This window comes from Falco rusticolus, chromosome 6 (genome assembly GCF_015220075.1).
Source record: "Falco rusticolus isolate bFalRus1 chromosome 6, bFalRus1.pri, whole genome shotgun sequence".
NCBI classification, from domain to species: domain Eukaryota; kingdom Metazoa; phylum Chordata; class Aves; order Falconiformes; family Falconidae; genus Falco; species Falco rusticolus.
This window is the reverse complement of record NC_051192.1, coordinates 23,153,772-23,170,098: the sequence shown is the minus strand read 5'-3', so window position 1 is coordinate 23,170,098 and position 16,327 is coordinate 23,153,772. Positions and strand designations below refer to the sequence as shown.

The window sequence follows — 16,327 nt, the reverse complement described above, 5'->3', positions numbered from 1 at the left end:
CAATCACTTACAATTAAAGTCTGTCTTTAACAATTATCACCAATTCCCGAAGCCAATTAAAAACGCTTTTAGAAATCATTTTACTTTTACCTTTGTTTCTAGGTTGCAATAGTTTCTAAACCAGAATCACACACAATGAACAGGATGCCCTGCTGAACGTCCTGTTAGTTAAAGTCAGTGTGCCTGCTACAGCCACACAGACCCCTAACACAAGAAACCACACATTTCTTACAGGGTTAACTTCTACTCTACATTTCCCATCCATTAAACAGATTTTGCAAAATATACTACGTGATAACATTACACAGATGTTATTTTGATTCATATAAAACAGCTATTACAAACCTAACATGCTTTCTTTAATTAACACACACACACACAAAAAACCCCAAAACCTAACAACAAAGCCGACAAACAAAGCAGGTTTGGCACAGCCAAATGGGAATTTAATCACTGTAGCAGAGAGCAGTTAAGCAATGTGGTGAAATGGAAACTTTTTTACTAACTACATTTACAAATACTTGAGGACTGTATTATGCCTCCAAATCTGTAGACTGTCCACTCCTTCCTGCCTGGAACTGAGGGGTCAGCTGCTTCCCCCTCCCCACCAGTCAGCACTCTCCCTTGTATCTGGGTAGGATCTCTACATCCCAAATGTAGGGGCCTGGGAAAAAGGCAGATCCGTGAAGGTCTCTGCCAGGAGGATTCCCATCCTTCCCCTTGTGAACACAGAAACACAGTACCGCAGTTACAAAGTTCCAACGCCTACCACATCCATTACCCTGGCCAGAAATCAAAAGCCCTGTACAGGTGGCCCCAACTGTCTGCAGGTTACTCAATAGCTGTTCAAGACCCCAAAGCTTCAAGGCTTTCACTTAGAGGATGAACTTCATTCCCCTTCAACAGAACCTGCCTGCACCCATAGCGAGGGGCTTTTTTCGCATTGGGAGCATTTCGTGTACTACTTCTACCGCTCTTTCCTCCTGTGAGGGAATGATTTGGGACTGAGCGATGTTTCAAGAAGATGAAAAAACCCAGATTAGCAGCCCAAGGACTTTGCATCAAAGCAGACTGGCAGATTAGTGGGTCAGGAAAATTTAGGCAAGACATTAAATATCATACATTCATAGTACAAATATGCTACATATTGTTAAAAGTATATACAAGTTACATAAATGTCAAGTTCATGCATACAATTTATTTCAAGTTGTATCATTTTAAATTAACTTTTAATTATGCAGCACTGACCCAAACCCTAGTTTACTACCCTACAATTTTAGGCACTGTACAGGGAACAAATCAGATCACAATATGGCCCTCAAGTTTTTGCACACAAAAAGCATGCTTACAAAACCAAAAGGATGTAAACTGCATAGTTCCAGTAAGAGCACTGATATAAGAGACTTAAAATCCATTCCTAATGCTGTCCAGTTTATTGAACAAGTTTCACAGGTCAATGGGACCACTTCACGTGAGAAGACTGAACAGAATTTAGCTCATCAGGTCTGTAATAGCCACAAGAAAAGAAGGGATGTCATGGTTTCGTTACATTAAGGATGAGGTTTTGTTTACTGTTGAAATGATTCTCAAATTTCCATTCACCTGATGTGCTATTGTTTTTAATATCTGTAGGAGAGCATAGCAAACAGGTTTGTGAATAATTCTTTGATCTTATTCCACTTTACTGTCAACAAGGGCTAAATCTCAAGATGTGCAATCTACGTGTCTTAGGCCAGGTACTTAAACAGGCTAAGATAGCAATATATATCTGTTAATCACAGGGAGTAGCTGGGGTTCTAATCCAAAGCCTACAGAAGTCAGCTTGGGTCTATTGGGTACATTCCATATTAAAGCTTCTATGTATTTCTATTTCTAATAGAACAAGTCTAAGAATATTCAGAAATTTCTACACGTGGTCAGCAGAGGCTTTTTAAAATCCTGTATTTCCAGTAAGATTGTGTTATTACAAATAGCCCATAAAACCAACCAAGATTTTGATTACTAGCTTGCAAAACACAGTTGTAAAGTGAAATACAACATTTTTCACATTACAGCACACATGCACTATGAAGAGATTTTAAAGACACCTGTAATTTGAAAAAATACAAGTTCACGTTTATTCTAGTCTACTTAAAGTACACAAGGGCTATCACTTTTACTCTCAATTTCAGCCCAGGGATTATTGTGGTACATGTATTTATATAACCATAAACAAAGAAAGTTATAACACAAATGTTAAAGTAGCCTCAAGTGGCACTATAATAAAAGCAATCTGAAAAAATCCCAGAACACCTCAGCGCTGCATTCCTATAAATTACCATGACTAATTAGAAGAGGGCCTCTCTGGGAACAGATTATCTTTGATGGGAAAGCCACTACCAGCTATGTTCACGATAAGTACATACTTTGAATGTAATAACAACAGTAGTGTTTTCTAACAAAGCATAGTAAGATCTTGTAGTAGTCATGGAATATTACTTTGATTTTGTACACAGATTCATACACTCCAAATATTGATTATATTCATTGAGCATTTGCTCTGATTTTACCTGTTAAACAATTTTAACAGGTGAAAGTACTAACCTATGATGCTAACAAAACCAAAACAAACATTTCAGCCACCATCCTTCCAAAAAATGTAATTCTAGCACTACATTAGAACTTCAGAGTAGAAAGTATCTGTGTGATTTTCTTGGCTCCTGCACTGATAATAAAGTAAGAATATTTCACATACTCTCAGACAAAAAACTTTTAAAATGCATTGATGTATTTAATTTTCAAAGTTATACATATGGAATAATTAAGGAGCTATATACTTTTCACAGTATCAACTACTTTCACTAAACTCTCACCTATCTGCTAAAAAGATACATCCAAATTATTATGAACATGCCCTGTAAATATACTTACTTTTGTTTTGTAGTAGTAAAAAGCACACATTATTGTTATGAATCAAAAATCCCTCCTAATTAATTTTTTTTGGTTTATCAATAGTGAGTTTTAAAACTGCAATTCAATATATTTCAATGCCACAGCTTAACTGTAATCAGTAAAGCAAGAAAGAGAGAAATGTGTAAGATCAAACTGAAGTGTGACCCCAAAAAGATTCCTGAAACATTTCACTCCCAAGGAGAGCTCAGAAGCTTGTACTCATTCCAGTACCCACAAGTGCCCTTTTCCTTGAAAAGTCACCAACGCTTTCGTTGTCTCTCCATCCCCAACTGAAGGTAACACCAGTATTCTGCTATTTTGCACCAGAGGAGACTACAGTTTCATTCACATTTCTGCAACAGCAGCTTCCAGCTCTCTTTCCTCCTATACCTTCACCTCACCCTGGCAGCTTCTCCTTTTGCATCCTTGGCCGCTCTTCCATGGTGCCAACTCTGTCCACCCTTATTTGTGTGGATCACAGGGCTTCTCCAATATGAGAAGTGATAAAAATAAGTTATGAAAACCACAATTTCCACAGCTGGGTTTGCCACGCATCTTCACAAGCACTTGTGCTAGCCCAACAGGGAGAGTGCTATTAAAGCTCTTGAAGCTAACTTAAACAGCAGCACTGCTGCCAAATGTAAAAGTAAAATCATGGCTGTAGAACTCCCACTGAGAAGGGTGGCTGCAGGAGGTTCAACCTCCACCTGTTCACCACACTGCTACTGCAAAGCCAACTCAGCTGCTTGCAGAGCAGCTGCTGACCTGCTGCATGTTACAGCTTTGCATGTTAGGAAAAAAATCAAAATCAGTGCCAGTTTTCCTTAAAACAGCAGACTGTAAAACTTGTGGCAGTTTCCACAGCTGCTCTGCAAGCAGCTGAGCCATCTCTGGAGTGGGGATCTGGAATTCCTTCTGGCCATCTCCCAAGGAATTAACCCCCCCATTTTAATTCAGGACCAGCTGGAATAATCTGAAGAAAAGCCTGGGCACCATTTCTTCAACTAAATATGCTCAAGCAATCAGAAACAGTTCCCCACCTCCCATGCAGAGGTGTTTACTGATACTTTGCTGATGTAAAAGCAATTTAAGGATTCACTGCTTTCACCAGTGATACCCAGCAAGCAAAACTTGTCCAGACCTGACCTAGGTAACTGTCCCTTAGAGCTAAGTATCACATAGTATCTTTCTATCAGTTATGGTAACTTTCAGCTGATTTAACACAAGGGGAGGAAAAAAAGCACCCTTAAATACAAAGAATGAAAAATGTAAACAGTATGTCCTTATTTCTTTGTATTCATTTAAGAAACATCACGAATGGTCTTTACCCTCTGGTTTCTAGGTTCCTAGGATCTTACTTAAATTATACCTTTATGGTAACTTTTATATACCTTTGTAGAAACTGATGACCCTAATTTTACTCCTGTCAATAATTAGTGCAGAAAGATGACAGGCCTGTACTGAGATGGGTTACATAAGGAAGAGGAATTAAAAAATATTTACGTGGCAGTATACTTTGTAAAGAGTCTAAAGCAAAACTCTACAATCTAGATATACTTACTACCCTCAGTAATGTAGTTGCAAACCAGGACAAGCAACCATAACAACATTTTTCCCAATTTAACAATTCATTTCCTTTTAGCTTCTGCTTTGATATCTTATGTTTGTGCCCCAGACAAAATACCCTCTTCCTTCCAGTATCCCAACCCCTGTGCACAACTTCCTCAGTCTTGCAGAAAAGGAGGCTAGTATGCTCTGGAAAGGGTGTACTTACTGCTCTGCCAAAGAGAGGAATCACTCTCAAGACAAAATAGTCCACTGCAGGCCTCTGTCTTTGAGCCACTTATGATTTTTACTTATCAAAATTTAACAGCTGAACAACTTCATCAAATTCTGATCCGATTCAACACCATCTACATTTAATTGGACTTCCCATTCATTTAAATGCTACCTACATCTATCAATAAAAATGCACTGTAACGTTGGGTTTAGATGTAAATAGATGAAATCTATTCCACAGATGGTAACTCCATCATTTAAATACTAAATTACAGGTTTCTTCAGACAACCATCTTAAACCATTAAGCCCTCAGTGAAGTATTTTCCCATCTGCCTATGTGTCCACAAGTAGGACCTGAAATGTAGGACTGGGCCTAATTAGTAGCCAAAATAAATTAAAAATAATTAGAAAAAAAATAATCCCAAACAAGGCTGTACCACTCCATACCACAAATCTGTGGTCCCTATAATTTAAAGACAATTTCCTCTGTATGCTCCAACACAACTGGTAAATGCCAAAGCTTGGCTCTGGATCTCCAACAGTTACGCTTAACAGATTCTACAAGCATTGAGGCTGCTGAGCAGACTTTGACACCCACATCTTTAGTGTAGGTCTGATCTCTGCCAGATCTCCGATACACATGCTCACTGCAAACACACATTTACTCCCCATTCACTTCCTTCCTCAGCTTCCCTCTCTAAATCCTGCTAGCCACTTTTGTTTTGATTCGGACTGGACTTGCCTGGTCCCCAGCAGAAGCCAAAGATGACAAGTTTGTAATAGTGTACTCTGTATGGAGACTTTTGGTACTTCAAATGGGCATTGCTATACCATATTTAACAATGAGGAGCAACGTAATATTGATCCCACTTGCTTGCGCAGAACTTCCAGTTATCCTGAGCAATTAAGTAGCTTTTTACAGGCTCCTAATAATGCAGAATTGGAAAAGATGTGCTAGATGAATGAATGTATCCTTGCAAAAGGACAGGATCACATGTGTCACAATCTAAGAAAGTCAGCATTCAGTGTATCATGCCATGCCCAACTTTATGCTAGAAGTAGTTCAACTGTGGCTAAAATACTAGGAATTTAAAGAATAGGCATCTGATTCATCATCAATAAGGATGCTGGGTCAAATTAAAGGGAAAAGACTTTTCAGATGCTGCTTACGTATACAGTTTTCCATTTATTCTTCTGTTTACAATCATAACTGAACAGTCTCAGTAATTTTCCCTCCTCCTTTCATTATAGGTACTTGCAACAATAAAAGCAAAATTTGTAATATACAAACAATAGTGCAGTACAAAAGGACTCAGTGAAAGAAAAAAGGCTTTCTTCCATTTTTATCAAATCTTGTAATAACAGTAACTTGCAGCAACAGTAAGAAACTTCAGATGAAAGAGAAAAATTTCAAACCAACCATGTTCCTTTTAATGAGAAAACAAAATACACCAACTCCTGTGTGCTGCTCCTCCCTTCCTTCCTCTCCCCATCTCATAAAAGCAGATCCCAAAAAAGGATCATGTTTAAGGTCCCAGTTCAGAAATCCTGTATCAATCCCTTAATGCAGTAAGAATTCTGTACTTCAGAGCCAGGTCCAAACAAATGTCTTCTGAACTGAACAATCCATCTCATCCTGAAACATTCTGAAAATTACTCAGAACATAAAATTGTAACCCTTGATATTCACAAACAAGTATTTAATTGCATCTGTTTACATCCAGCACCCTACTCTTCATTATCGCCTTTAACATCTGTGCTTCACACAAAGGAAAACATACACGTTTCTACCTTAGTCCATAGAAAATGTGTATAAGAAAATCCACAGCATTTTTGCCTTACTCCCCAAAAGCTGTATGTATCTATGGTGCATGTACAATTTTGAATATGCAGAAACATTTAACATCATCCGTTTCTCTGATTTTGTGAAAGCTTGAGCTCTTCTTGGGTTCTTAGCAATGAAGACCTTTTTCCATGTGCACCACAAGAGGTTTCACTCCTTCACCTCTCCAGTCTGTTTTACCCTTTGATAAATAGATCTTTCTCTATAATTTAACAAGAGCTGTTTACACGTAACTATGTGCAGAATTCACATCATAAATGAGAAACAAGCTATATTATTCATTCCATTCTAACCTATTAAAAGTGCAAATGACAATACTGAACCAAATTCACTAAGGTGCATGTTCCTTGGATTTAACAGTTACAAAGGATTAACATTGCTACTCTTCATATTTTGTAGAAGAAACACAGTGGACTAGGCATTGCTACACTGGGCCTGGCTTGTCTCTGAAAAATTAAATAGTTTTTCGGACTTTTTTTTTTTTTACATGACACGGAATGACTCAAACACATCACTGAAAGATATAAACTGTATCAGAATAAAGCCAAAAAAGGACAAGAGTGTAGATGTTTCTAAGTGTATCCTACTTACATTGTACACACATGCACAGACGCACATATATAATGGCTGACATGTTTCTACCTTAAATAATGCATCTAGTTCTAGGTACCTCATAACCAGAAGGGTAACAACAACCTGGAAGTAGTTCAGAGATCAATCCAAATGATTAGTGCTGAAGGAAGGACTTAAAAGCTAGAGTTAAAAACTCAATACTGCAGTGGTTTCATGATCAGAACTTTGATTGGGTGAGGGGGAACAGAAGTCCAAACAAACTCATCGTCCTCTAAAAATATATCAATATATACAATCAGTGAAGCACTGACTTTAGAAAAACATGTCTATAATTGCACACAACCAAGGGGGAACTCCACAAAGAAAGCAAGATTATTTATTGCAAGCTCAAAAGTCTAACTTATAACGAACGAGCTTAAACTATTACAGGAATTTTGATTTGATATCCAGTAAGTTTTTGCTCGTAGCAAGACCTTCTAAACTGGGCATAGCCTCACCAAGAAAAGGTAAGATAAGGAAGTAAAAATACTGTTGCAGGGTTCAAGCTAGCTTTGGGAGGCCTTGAACTAAATAAGATAGAAGATTCTTTCCTCTGCTGATTCTATAAAATTAGTCACTACAAACACTGCAGAATGAGTGAACGCATGCAACACTGTGCCCACACTTAAATAAATGATGAAGTGTTTCCAAAGCAGTTTTGAACAGCAATATTTTGTTTCAACAGATTAATAAAATAACATCTTTGCCTTGCAAAGGCCTTTTCACATGACTAGATTTTTCAAACTAATGAAACTAATAGGAATAGGGTCCAATCACTGTTCAGGCAACAGACTCTTGTGCAAGCAGCACTGTTAAATAACATTACTGATTTAAAGACATTTTTATGCTCTGGGTGCTACTGTTACTACTGATCAGCTAGCCAGCTAGCACAAAGCAGCCTATATAGCAATATAAATGATCTAAAATGTACTCTGAAATGAAGTAGATACTGCTTTGCCCCATTACATTAAACACAAAAACTCTGCTTTTGACTGATGGAAAGAAAATTCACATCACCATGAAGTTTATGTATAATCCTAGATTTCATCAGAAAGAAAAAGGTAAGAAACATATTTTCTTTGTTGTAAGAGCAATCCATTGCAGAACACTAACAACTTCACTCAGTAAGACATAGATAGCTCTAAATAATACTCAAAATGACTGAGATGCACAGTTTATGTGCAATGAAACAATCTATTTTTCACTGCATTTTACACTGTGATATGCCTTAAAAACCTAAGGATATTGATAAATTGTAGATTATTAAAGTGTAAACAAACCTGCCTAATATTTCCTTTTTGTCCGCTCCTTTAAAGAGACAAAACTGAATAGCAACTTCCAAATTGACCACATACTTTTTTATTTTCTATGACTACTCTCCATTATGCAACAGCACACCTTGTCTAGTATTACTGAAATGTATCACGTTATCATGCAGTTTAACACTTCTCTATTTCCACAGGTCTAAGAATATCCTTGTTTCCAAATGCGTTTCTTTATTAACTACACTGCTCTGCCTCAAACGTTTCTATTTTTCAAGAAGCAAAAACAATGACATATATTAACATACAATTAGATTAATAAAAAGGTTTTTTATCTAGCAAGTAAATGTATAGAACTGTAATGAGCAATTTCACAATTTAGAAAGGTACAAAGAAGGGAAGAAAGGGGGTAAAACAGGAGGAATACTACTTCTTTGGTAAGTATTTAATTCACTCGGTTCTAAAAAGAAAAAGCAGCAAAGGAGAGGGGCACCTCATATGCCAGTACAAAGCAGGAAATGTTAAGAATTTCTTAACTTCACTGTTGGGTTCTACACTTTGTACATAATTCCAAATGCAAGCAGCTGATATTGATGTGCAGGCCTTTGGGCGTAGGGTACATGTAAGACCGCATGATCAGAAATCCACACCCCCCCACCACAGGGAGTAAGGCAACATGCCACAGCAGCAGCATTCTTTCTAAGTTTCAGTCACCTTTTTATTAATCTAATGAAAGGCGTATTCTTTAAAAAAGCCTGATCAAAGTTACCACAAAAGAAGACCGGGCCCTCAAATGGAACATTAAAAGGGAATCACTATAATCATGGAACACCTCCCCTGCCCCGTCATTGCAAACGTCATAGAAAATGGACAACGACATAAAAAGTTAAGATGCCTTTTTCCCTTCCTAACATGGCCTAGCCAAACCCCAAATGGTCTCTTTACCTCTCACTGCTCTTCTGTCCTCTGATCACCGAGTAGATTGGGTGAAATTCAAAATAGTGTTGTTGCAACTGGACACTAGCAGAAGGACCAGGGAAGGTCTACACATGCTGCTGCTTCACAAACCATGCTACAGACCTTGGGAAAAGTTCCCTTAACTTTATCACTTTGTATGTTATCTGCCATCTGCAACTCCTTTGCATCAAGTCATTCACGCCAGCTTCCACGTTCATTCACGCTGCTGTGCTTAAAAACCAGAATCAAGGGCCCCATGCTACTTCTCTCCCCAACAGCCTTGCAGAGATGCTGCCTTTTTAAGTCTGACTCTTCAATCGTTACTTTTTTTTTTCCTAGGAAGGGGTATTTAAAAATCAACTAACCAAACCACATGTACGCTTCCGTGTATCACCACAGGGACACTCTCAAGTCTGAATTACTGCAAAATAACACTATAATTATGCCTTAATTTCACTAACTAATCTCAGATGAGCTTTTAAAAAGTAATTCAAGGTTTACAAGAAAAGCATTTAAAACTGTATTCAAGTGTTATCTGAAGGAAAAACCAACATTTATTTATCCTTTTCCAAGCCTAATTCTAAATGAGTTTCCAAGGAAAGACATATCTGCTCCTGATCAAATCAAATTTGGTGACAAATCATAAACCTTGTTAAAAAGAAAAGTGTGGCACTTGAAAATAAATAAAAAGCACAGAAGTTTCTAACCAAACAGGAGGATACGAAGAAATAACATTATCCCTTTGCACAAATCTCTGTCCACAGAGACTAAGCACAATCTAACAACCTTATTCAAATTGCATGCTGCCAATAAAACCAGTACCTAAGACAACTTTTTTCATTATAGCTGTACCTAAATACCTAGGAAAAATAGGTTACTTCTCTTCACACGAAACTGGAGTGCCACCGAGCTCAAATAATGTGGCAGGCTGAGATGGAAGACAAAAATGGGTCTTACTTGGTGTACAAAGACATCAACTGGAGACTCCAAGGGGCTTCCCTCTCGGTTGCTCATGGAGATGAACCCGAATCCCATTCTCACATTGAACCATTTGCAATGGCCGGTTCCGTGCAAAACCTGGGATTCCTCTTCTTCCTGCTCCGGCAACTTCCCGGGCTCGTCTCCACCTTTACTCGCCCCTGCTGAGGAAGAGGGAAAGGCGGGGTGGGGGTGGGGGGTGGGGGGGGGGAGTAGAAAAAGAAGGAAGGGGGGACAAGATGCAAAGCAAAGAGTTAAATTCTGGTAACATCCTTTTGCCACTATAAAAGGAGTTACTGCGGAAGAAACGGGGGAAAGAAAGCCGAACAAAACAAAATCAAAAGGCAAACGGCGAAAAGCGGTTATTTTTTCCTAAATGCGAAAATAAACAACCTTCAACCAAAATACGTAAAAAAATAAAATCACCGGAGGTTACAGAGAGGAAAGACTGCGTGCGGAGGCTCTCCCTCTCTCTTTGCCCAGGGCAGCCCACGTTTCTGTACATACGTGTATTTTTCCATTTAACTCCATCTTTCAGCCACATTACAGCACAGAACGCGATACTTTACTTGAGTATTGCTGGTTTAAGACTGATCCCATTTCTCAAGAGAAATTCTCAGCCCAATTAGTCTCTCCTCGCAAGGCGCAGGACCGGGGGGCGAGGGGGGAGGCCGGCCGAGGAGGGGTGGAGGAGAGAGAACGAGCAAAATTGGGTAGATTGCACAACTGGTTATTGCACATGCAGCGCCGAAACCACTATTTTCCAACGTGTATCCATCCCTCCTTGGAATAAACTTTCGATTAAAGTTGGGACAGGTGTACGGCCGTTTTCTCATCCCACCACTGCAACTGTGCTTAATCAAACAGGAACAATTCAAACAATAGCCCCCTGAAAGCTTTTCAAGTTGTGAATCGGTGTGGGCGGTACGGAACAGTTTCTGAGCCGGGTAACAATGGGTTTGGAGAAAGCCCCCTTGCGCGAGCTGCTAAAAAAGGGTAATGCATAGTCGGGTTAAAAGGGGGAGGGGGGGAGGGGGGGGGGGAAGAGGGAGAGAGCGAGCGAGCGAAAATCATAGTAAAACAATAGAAAAAGAAAATTAACCTTCGGCCATGTTGCCCCACGGGCCCTCTGCTCCAAACTCGTGAGATGAAAACTTTCCCTGTGGATCGAAGTGGTCTTCTGCATTAATCTAACATCCTGATTTTGAACGATCGCAAATTTAGCTCGCATGGTCTAATGTGCTTTCCCTCTTTTGATTTTTCCCCTTCTCTCTCGCTCCGTTTCTGGCCCCCTGCGCACACGTGACTTGGTCAATTACATGCTTTCTTGCTACTAATTTCACATCGGATCCTTAAGGGGTTGGCAGGAGGCAGGAGTAGCCAATCGCCATTTCAACCACGCTGACACACCAAAATAATTTATGAATGAACAAGAAATTTCCAACGCGTCTTTTTTTCGATAGCTAATCTGCACGCGCCTTTACGGGAAGCCGAGATGACGTATTATTCTGGGGTGTCTGCACTCCCGGGCATGCACAGGCGCGCAGGGAGGTCCGTGCGGTCCGGGGTGCAGCCCCGAGAGCCACACACGCATGCGAGGGGGTTCTGAGGGTACCCGTGCACGCGCCGGGTGGGGTACGCGCACGCGAGGCACACGCATGTGTATTGCCATGCACTGTGTTGGGAGGCGTCTGTGTTACCGTCTGCGAAAAACACGGGCGTACGTATCACCGGCTCCCCGCGTCCACCTGAGGAAAAGCCGCGCAGAGCCCCCGCAGCACGGCGGGGTCCCGGGCGGGGGGGGGTGGGGGGTGGAATCTGCCTCTCCCTGCGTGTGTGTGCGCGTGTCCTGGGTGCGCGGTGTGCATGCGTGCGCGGTACATGCGTGTGCCGCACGCTACAACCATTTCGCATTCAAATTAAAAGCGCGCCGGAAACGCGGTATCACCTTAATGTGGCCCAGAATGTGCGGGGGTTTAGCGTTTCAAAACATTTCTGGAGGGGGATGGGGCGAGGAATTGTACTTCACAGGTTTCTCCGCCATCTCTTTCCGGGGGAGGGGATGTGATTAATGACTTCCTAAATAAGAGCCCAGTTTTCAAGCCCAGTATTGGAGTGAACCTCAATCAGCAGCGATTGTTCCCCAGGAGGGAGAGGTGGAGGGAGGAGGGCTGACAGAGAAAGGGGATTTGCTAGAGAGGGGGAAGGCGGAAAAAAAAAAAAAAAAAAAAAAAGCCGAAGGAAGAAGACAAAGAGTGAAGGAATAACGCTGACCGGGGACTGCTGTTCTAAGTCTTCGCTGCCAGCGGGGGGGATCCAACTCGGAACAAGCGCCGTGCACTGTGTAACGGGCCCGGTGACGGCCCGAGCGAGCCCTGCACAGCGGCGCTCACTCCGGCTCCCGCAGGTACACGGCTGCCAGCCGCTCCCGAGCCCTTGCTATCGCCGTACTTACGGCCAAACGCTTATTTAAAAATTATTTTTAGGAAGTTAGGTGAGATTCCGTTTTATTTTCCATCTCTCCTGTCTCCTGCGGTGAAAAGGTACAGACGAAGGTATGAAAACATCACGTTTTGCCTCTTCTGTCCTCACCACCGCCTACTCACGCAGAACATCGCTCTACATCCAGTATTGTATAACCTTTAAACGTTGCCTATACCTTGTTAAAACCTGGGCTCAATTACCTTCTTACTAACAACCCCCGCCCTGGCATCCTCTCTGATCCCAAGGACACATACAAAGGTATGAAAACATCACATTTTGCCTCTTCCATCACCACCACCTACTCACATAGAACCTCGCTTTACACCCGGTATTGTATAACCTTTAAACGTTGCCTATACCTTGTTAAAACCTGGGCTCAATTACTTTCTTATTAACCCTCCATCCTCCCCTCCCCCAGCATCCTCTCTTATCCCAAGGACACACACAAACAAAAGCCAAAGCCACAAACCGATCCGTGCAGAACCTGAATACAAGGGGTTTATGCATTTGCAAAGCACTTGCTGTTGCTTGGGAAGTGGCGTCGATCAGTCTGCCCAATTAAGGGGGACGCCTTTGCCCCCATGGGCCTGTTTACTCCTTTTGTTGCCTTTCAGGAAAGCGTAAATTCCCCTGCTAGCGCCTCACTTCTGTGTGAAATACCAAGGTGCTCGGTTTGATCGTTTGCTAGAAAGAAGCGAGGGTGGGCAAAAGTGTACTCATACAAGCAGCCTGGCAAGTGGAGCAGAAGCTTTAAATCCTGAAATTCCTTTGCAGTCTTCAACCGTAAATTTCCTATAGGTTATTTCAACAGTGGAGGTCGACTTCCTACACTGACCTGCCTTACTCGTTCGTGCAACATACCACTTCTTTTTGCTCGTAACCTCCCTTCCCCCTTTGCAATACCGATTATTTTACAATATTAAATCAGTAGTAATTTTATATGCTTGGATCTTATGACCGGGACGATATCTAATATATAATAAATGTACGAGATTTTAACACACGTAAACTCTAGTATGAACAAGAAATGAAGGTTACCGGAAGAAAAAAAAAAAAAAAAAGCTTAAACCACTTACTTGAAGTGCCCAAGACTACATTTCTTGTAGAAAGGCACGTTTATAAAATACTCTCTCTGCCCCTCCCTTCGAAAAGACAGAAAGTATCTGTTTAACACCGTTTTAAAAGTCTTTATTTTTTCAGCTTGATTTATTTTACCGACGTTTGGTATAAAAATTCCTTAGAAGCTAGAATATTGGTTAAACAGACACAAACGAGTTGACCGAGTTCCTTAATGGACAAAAAGTCTTGTTAGCGAATTGAAATTAAAATTAAATTAAGTTTTTTTAAATGAAGTTAAAAGAAAATTCAGCATAATACGTTCTTCCGTGAATAAATGAAAGGCTACAAAACCACCTCAATAAAGTAAAGATATTTGTCGCAAAGTATTTCTTACATTGCAAAATAAATGCAGATTTTGTAAAATGGAGCGGGGGGGATTTGCAAAGGGTCTTTACTGAGATTTTCAGGCCTCCAGTATTAGTGGAATTAAGGTTGGGGTCACTGGACTGGTCACTGGTGTCAGATGTTATCGACTCATTCATTTCCTGCAAGGGACATCAGCCTTTCAAGTTTTGTGGAAGGTAGAGAGCTGCTGCCAGCTGGGAACTCTCCGGGAAAAAAAAAAAAAAAAAAAAAAGAAAAATAAAGAAAGAAAAAAAAAAGAACCCAACCCACTAATACCCTTCCAAAATTCATTCGCAAAGAATCGGGGGGAGGGGAAAAGCCAAGAGGATAAAGGGGGAAAAAGCCCTACAGAACAAGCCAGTTTTGTGGAAAAATTAGTTTTATGGTAATACAGTTCTCATATTAAAAAGTGTATTTCTAGCCTTACATTTCGCTAGATTGATGCTAATTTTGGTAAAGCCATTAGGAAGACGATGCTGCAGCTTCCTAATGCACAGCAAGAGCTCACTTGAAACTGTAACCAAAACCAGTGGTGTTGGATTTCCAATTTGTCAACTTCCTAAAACTTTTACAGTCCTAACTCTAGTTTCTTCTATGCCCCAAAACAAAGAAGGACCCCACCTCCAAAAAACAAAACAAAGAAAAAAAAAAACCCAAAAACCCGACCAACCACCAAACAAACGCCCGACCCGCGTGCATTTGAAACAAAACGCGTTTTACACTTGAAAGCAGAGCTCGGGGTGCTGCCGCGACTTCCCATTTCAAAGCACAGCCAACATTTCTCGCCGACGGGCAGGCAGGAAAAGCAGGAAAGGCGCCGGCGAGCCCCTGCCCCCTCTTCTTCACTTGCCGGGGCCGCTCGCTCTGCGCCGCGGCCGCCGCCCCACGCACGACAGCGCCAGCCCACGCGCGCCGCTCCCGCCGCCGTGCCCGGGTAAGGCGCCCGTCGTGCTTCCTACGCGGTTTCTATCGAAACCGGCTCTTCCCAGCGCGGAGGGAGGGGGCTTCCCGGCCGCTTCCTCAGGCCAAGGGTCTCTGCCGGTGCTAAGCTCTTCCCGCCAAAACCCTCTCACCTAGGGTTTGGGCGCCAAAACCGCCTTCCCTTTCCGCCGCCGCGAAGCGCCTGGCCGAGGGAGGGGGCTGCCACCGGCCCGCGGGCTCTCGCTTTGGGCAGCGGCCGTGTCGCTCTGGGATGGCGGGGGCGGAGGGGGGCGGGGGGGGCGGCGGCGCTTCCAATCGCTCGTCGCCCGCCGGGGCGCCGAGGAGGGCGACACACGGGCGCCCGCCGGGCGTGAGGGCTCGGCCCAGCGGCCGCGTTCCCTGCCTGCCCGCGGGCGCGGCGGTTGGGACGGCGGGTCTGTCCCCGCAGCCCTGCCCCGGCGCCACGCTTTGCCCTCGGGCTTTTGTTTAACACTTCCAGAAAATGCGGTTTCTTTCCACCGGGTGAGGTGGCGACATGCCTTCCCGCGCGTTTCGGAGAGCAGGCCGGCCGTGCCCGGCCACCGCCCAGCTCTCCCCCTTCCCCTGCTCCGGTCTTGCTGCCCGCGGTGTTATTCCCGCAGGACTGTTATTTAAAAACAACTTTTTAACAAAACACAGCTCCGACCTAGCTGCGCGCTTCCCATGGCTGTGGACGATGAAGGACGGAGTTTGCTCGACGTGCGTCCGCGGGGCACGAAGCTACCCAGTTTATAACGGAGCCTTCGCACCGCTCCCGTACGAACGACGGCTCCTTTCGGGAATCGCCGCTCGAGCGCGGCAGGCGCCTCCCCCCGCCCGCCGGCTGCCCCCCGGAGCACGGCTTTGGGAGCCCCCAACGGCTGCCCCGGCGCTCCTCAGCCGCTGCACCTGAGGTGGGCGCCAGCCGCGGACACCCCCGCGGGCGCGCACGCTCCCCGCAGCCTAGCCCGCCTCCGCCTTCCTCAGGGAGCCGGGGCGGCCCTGGCCGAAGGCTCACGCCGCAGCCTGCAGGCACCGCTGTTCTAATTAGCGGCTGGAGCGCAGTTTCAAACACGC

The 16,327-nt window shown here is 42.9% G+C and overlaps 1 protein-coding gene across 4 annotated transcripts in view; it reads right to left on the bottom strand.

The window, feature by feature from the left end:
• Positions 1 to 16,327, bottom strand: part of LIN28B (lin-28 homolog B) — a 105,390-nt gene that overhangs the window by 76,988 nt on the left and 12,075 nt on the right. Inside the window, exons 1-2 of one of the 4 annotated variants that reach the window (XM_037392647.1) lie at positions 11,466 to 11,823; positions 10,343 to 10,527 (exon numbers count right to left, since the gene is read on the bottom strand). In XM_037392647.1, the coding sequence (XP_037248544.1) occupies positions 10,343 to 10,527; positions 11,466 to 11,475 (195 nt within the window). In that variant the 5' untranslated portion in view covers positions 11,476 to 11,823. Of the gene's footprint in view, positions 1 to 10,342; positions 10,528 to 11,465; positions 11,824 to 16,327 lie in introns of those variants that run through there. The other 3 variants (XM_037392648.1, XM_037392644.1, XM_037392645.1) reach the window with 3 other exon arrangements.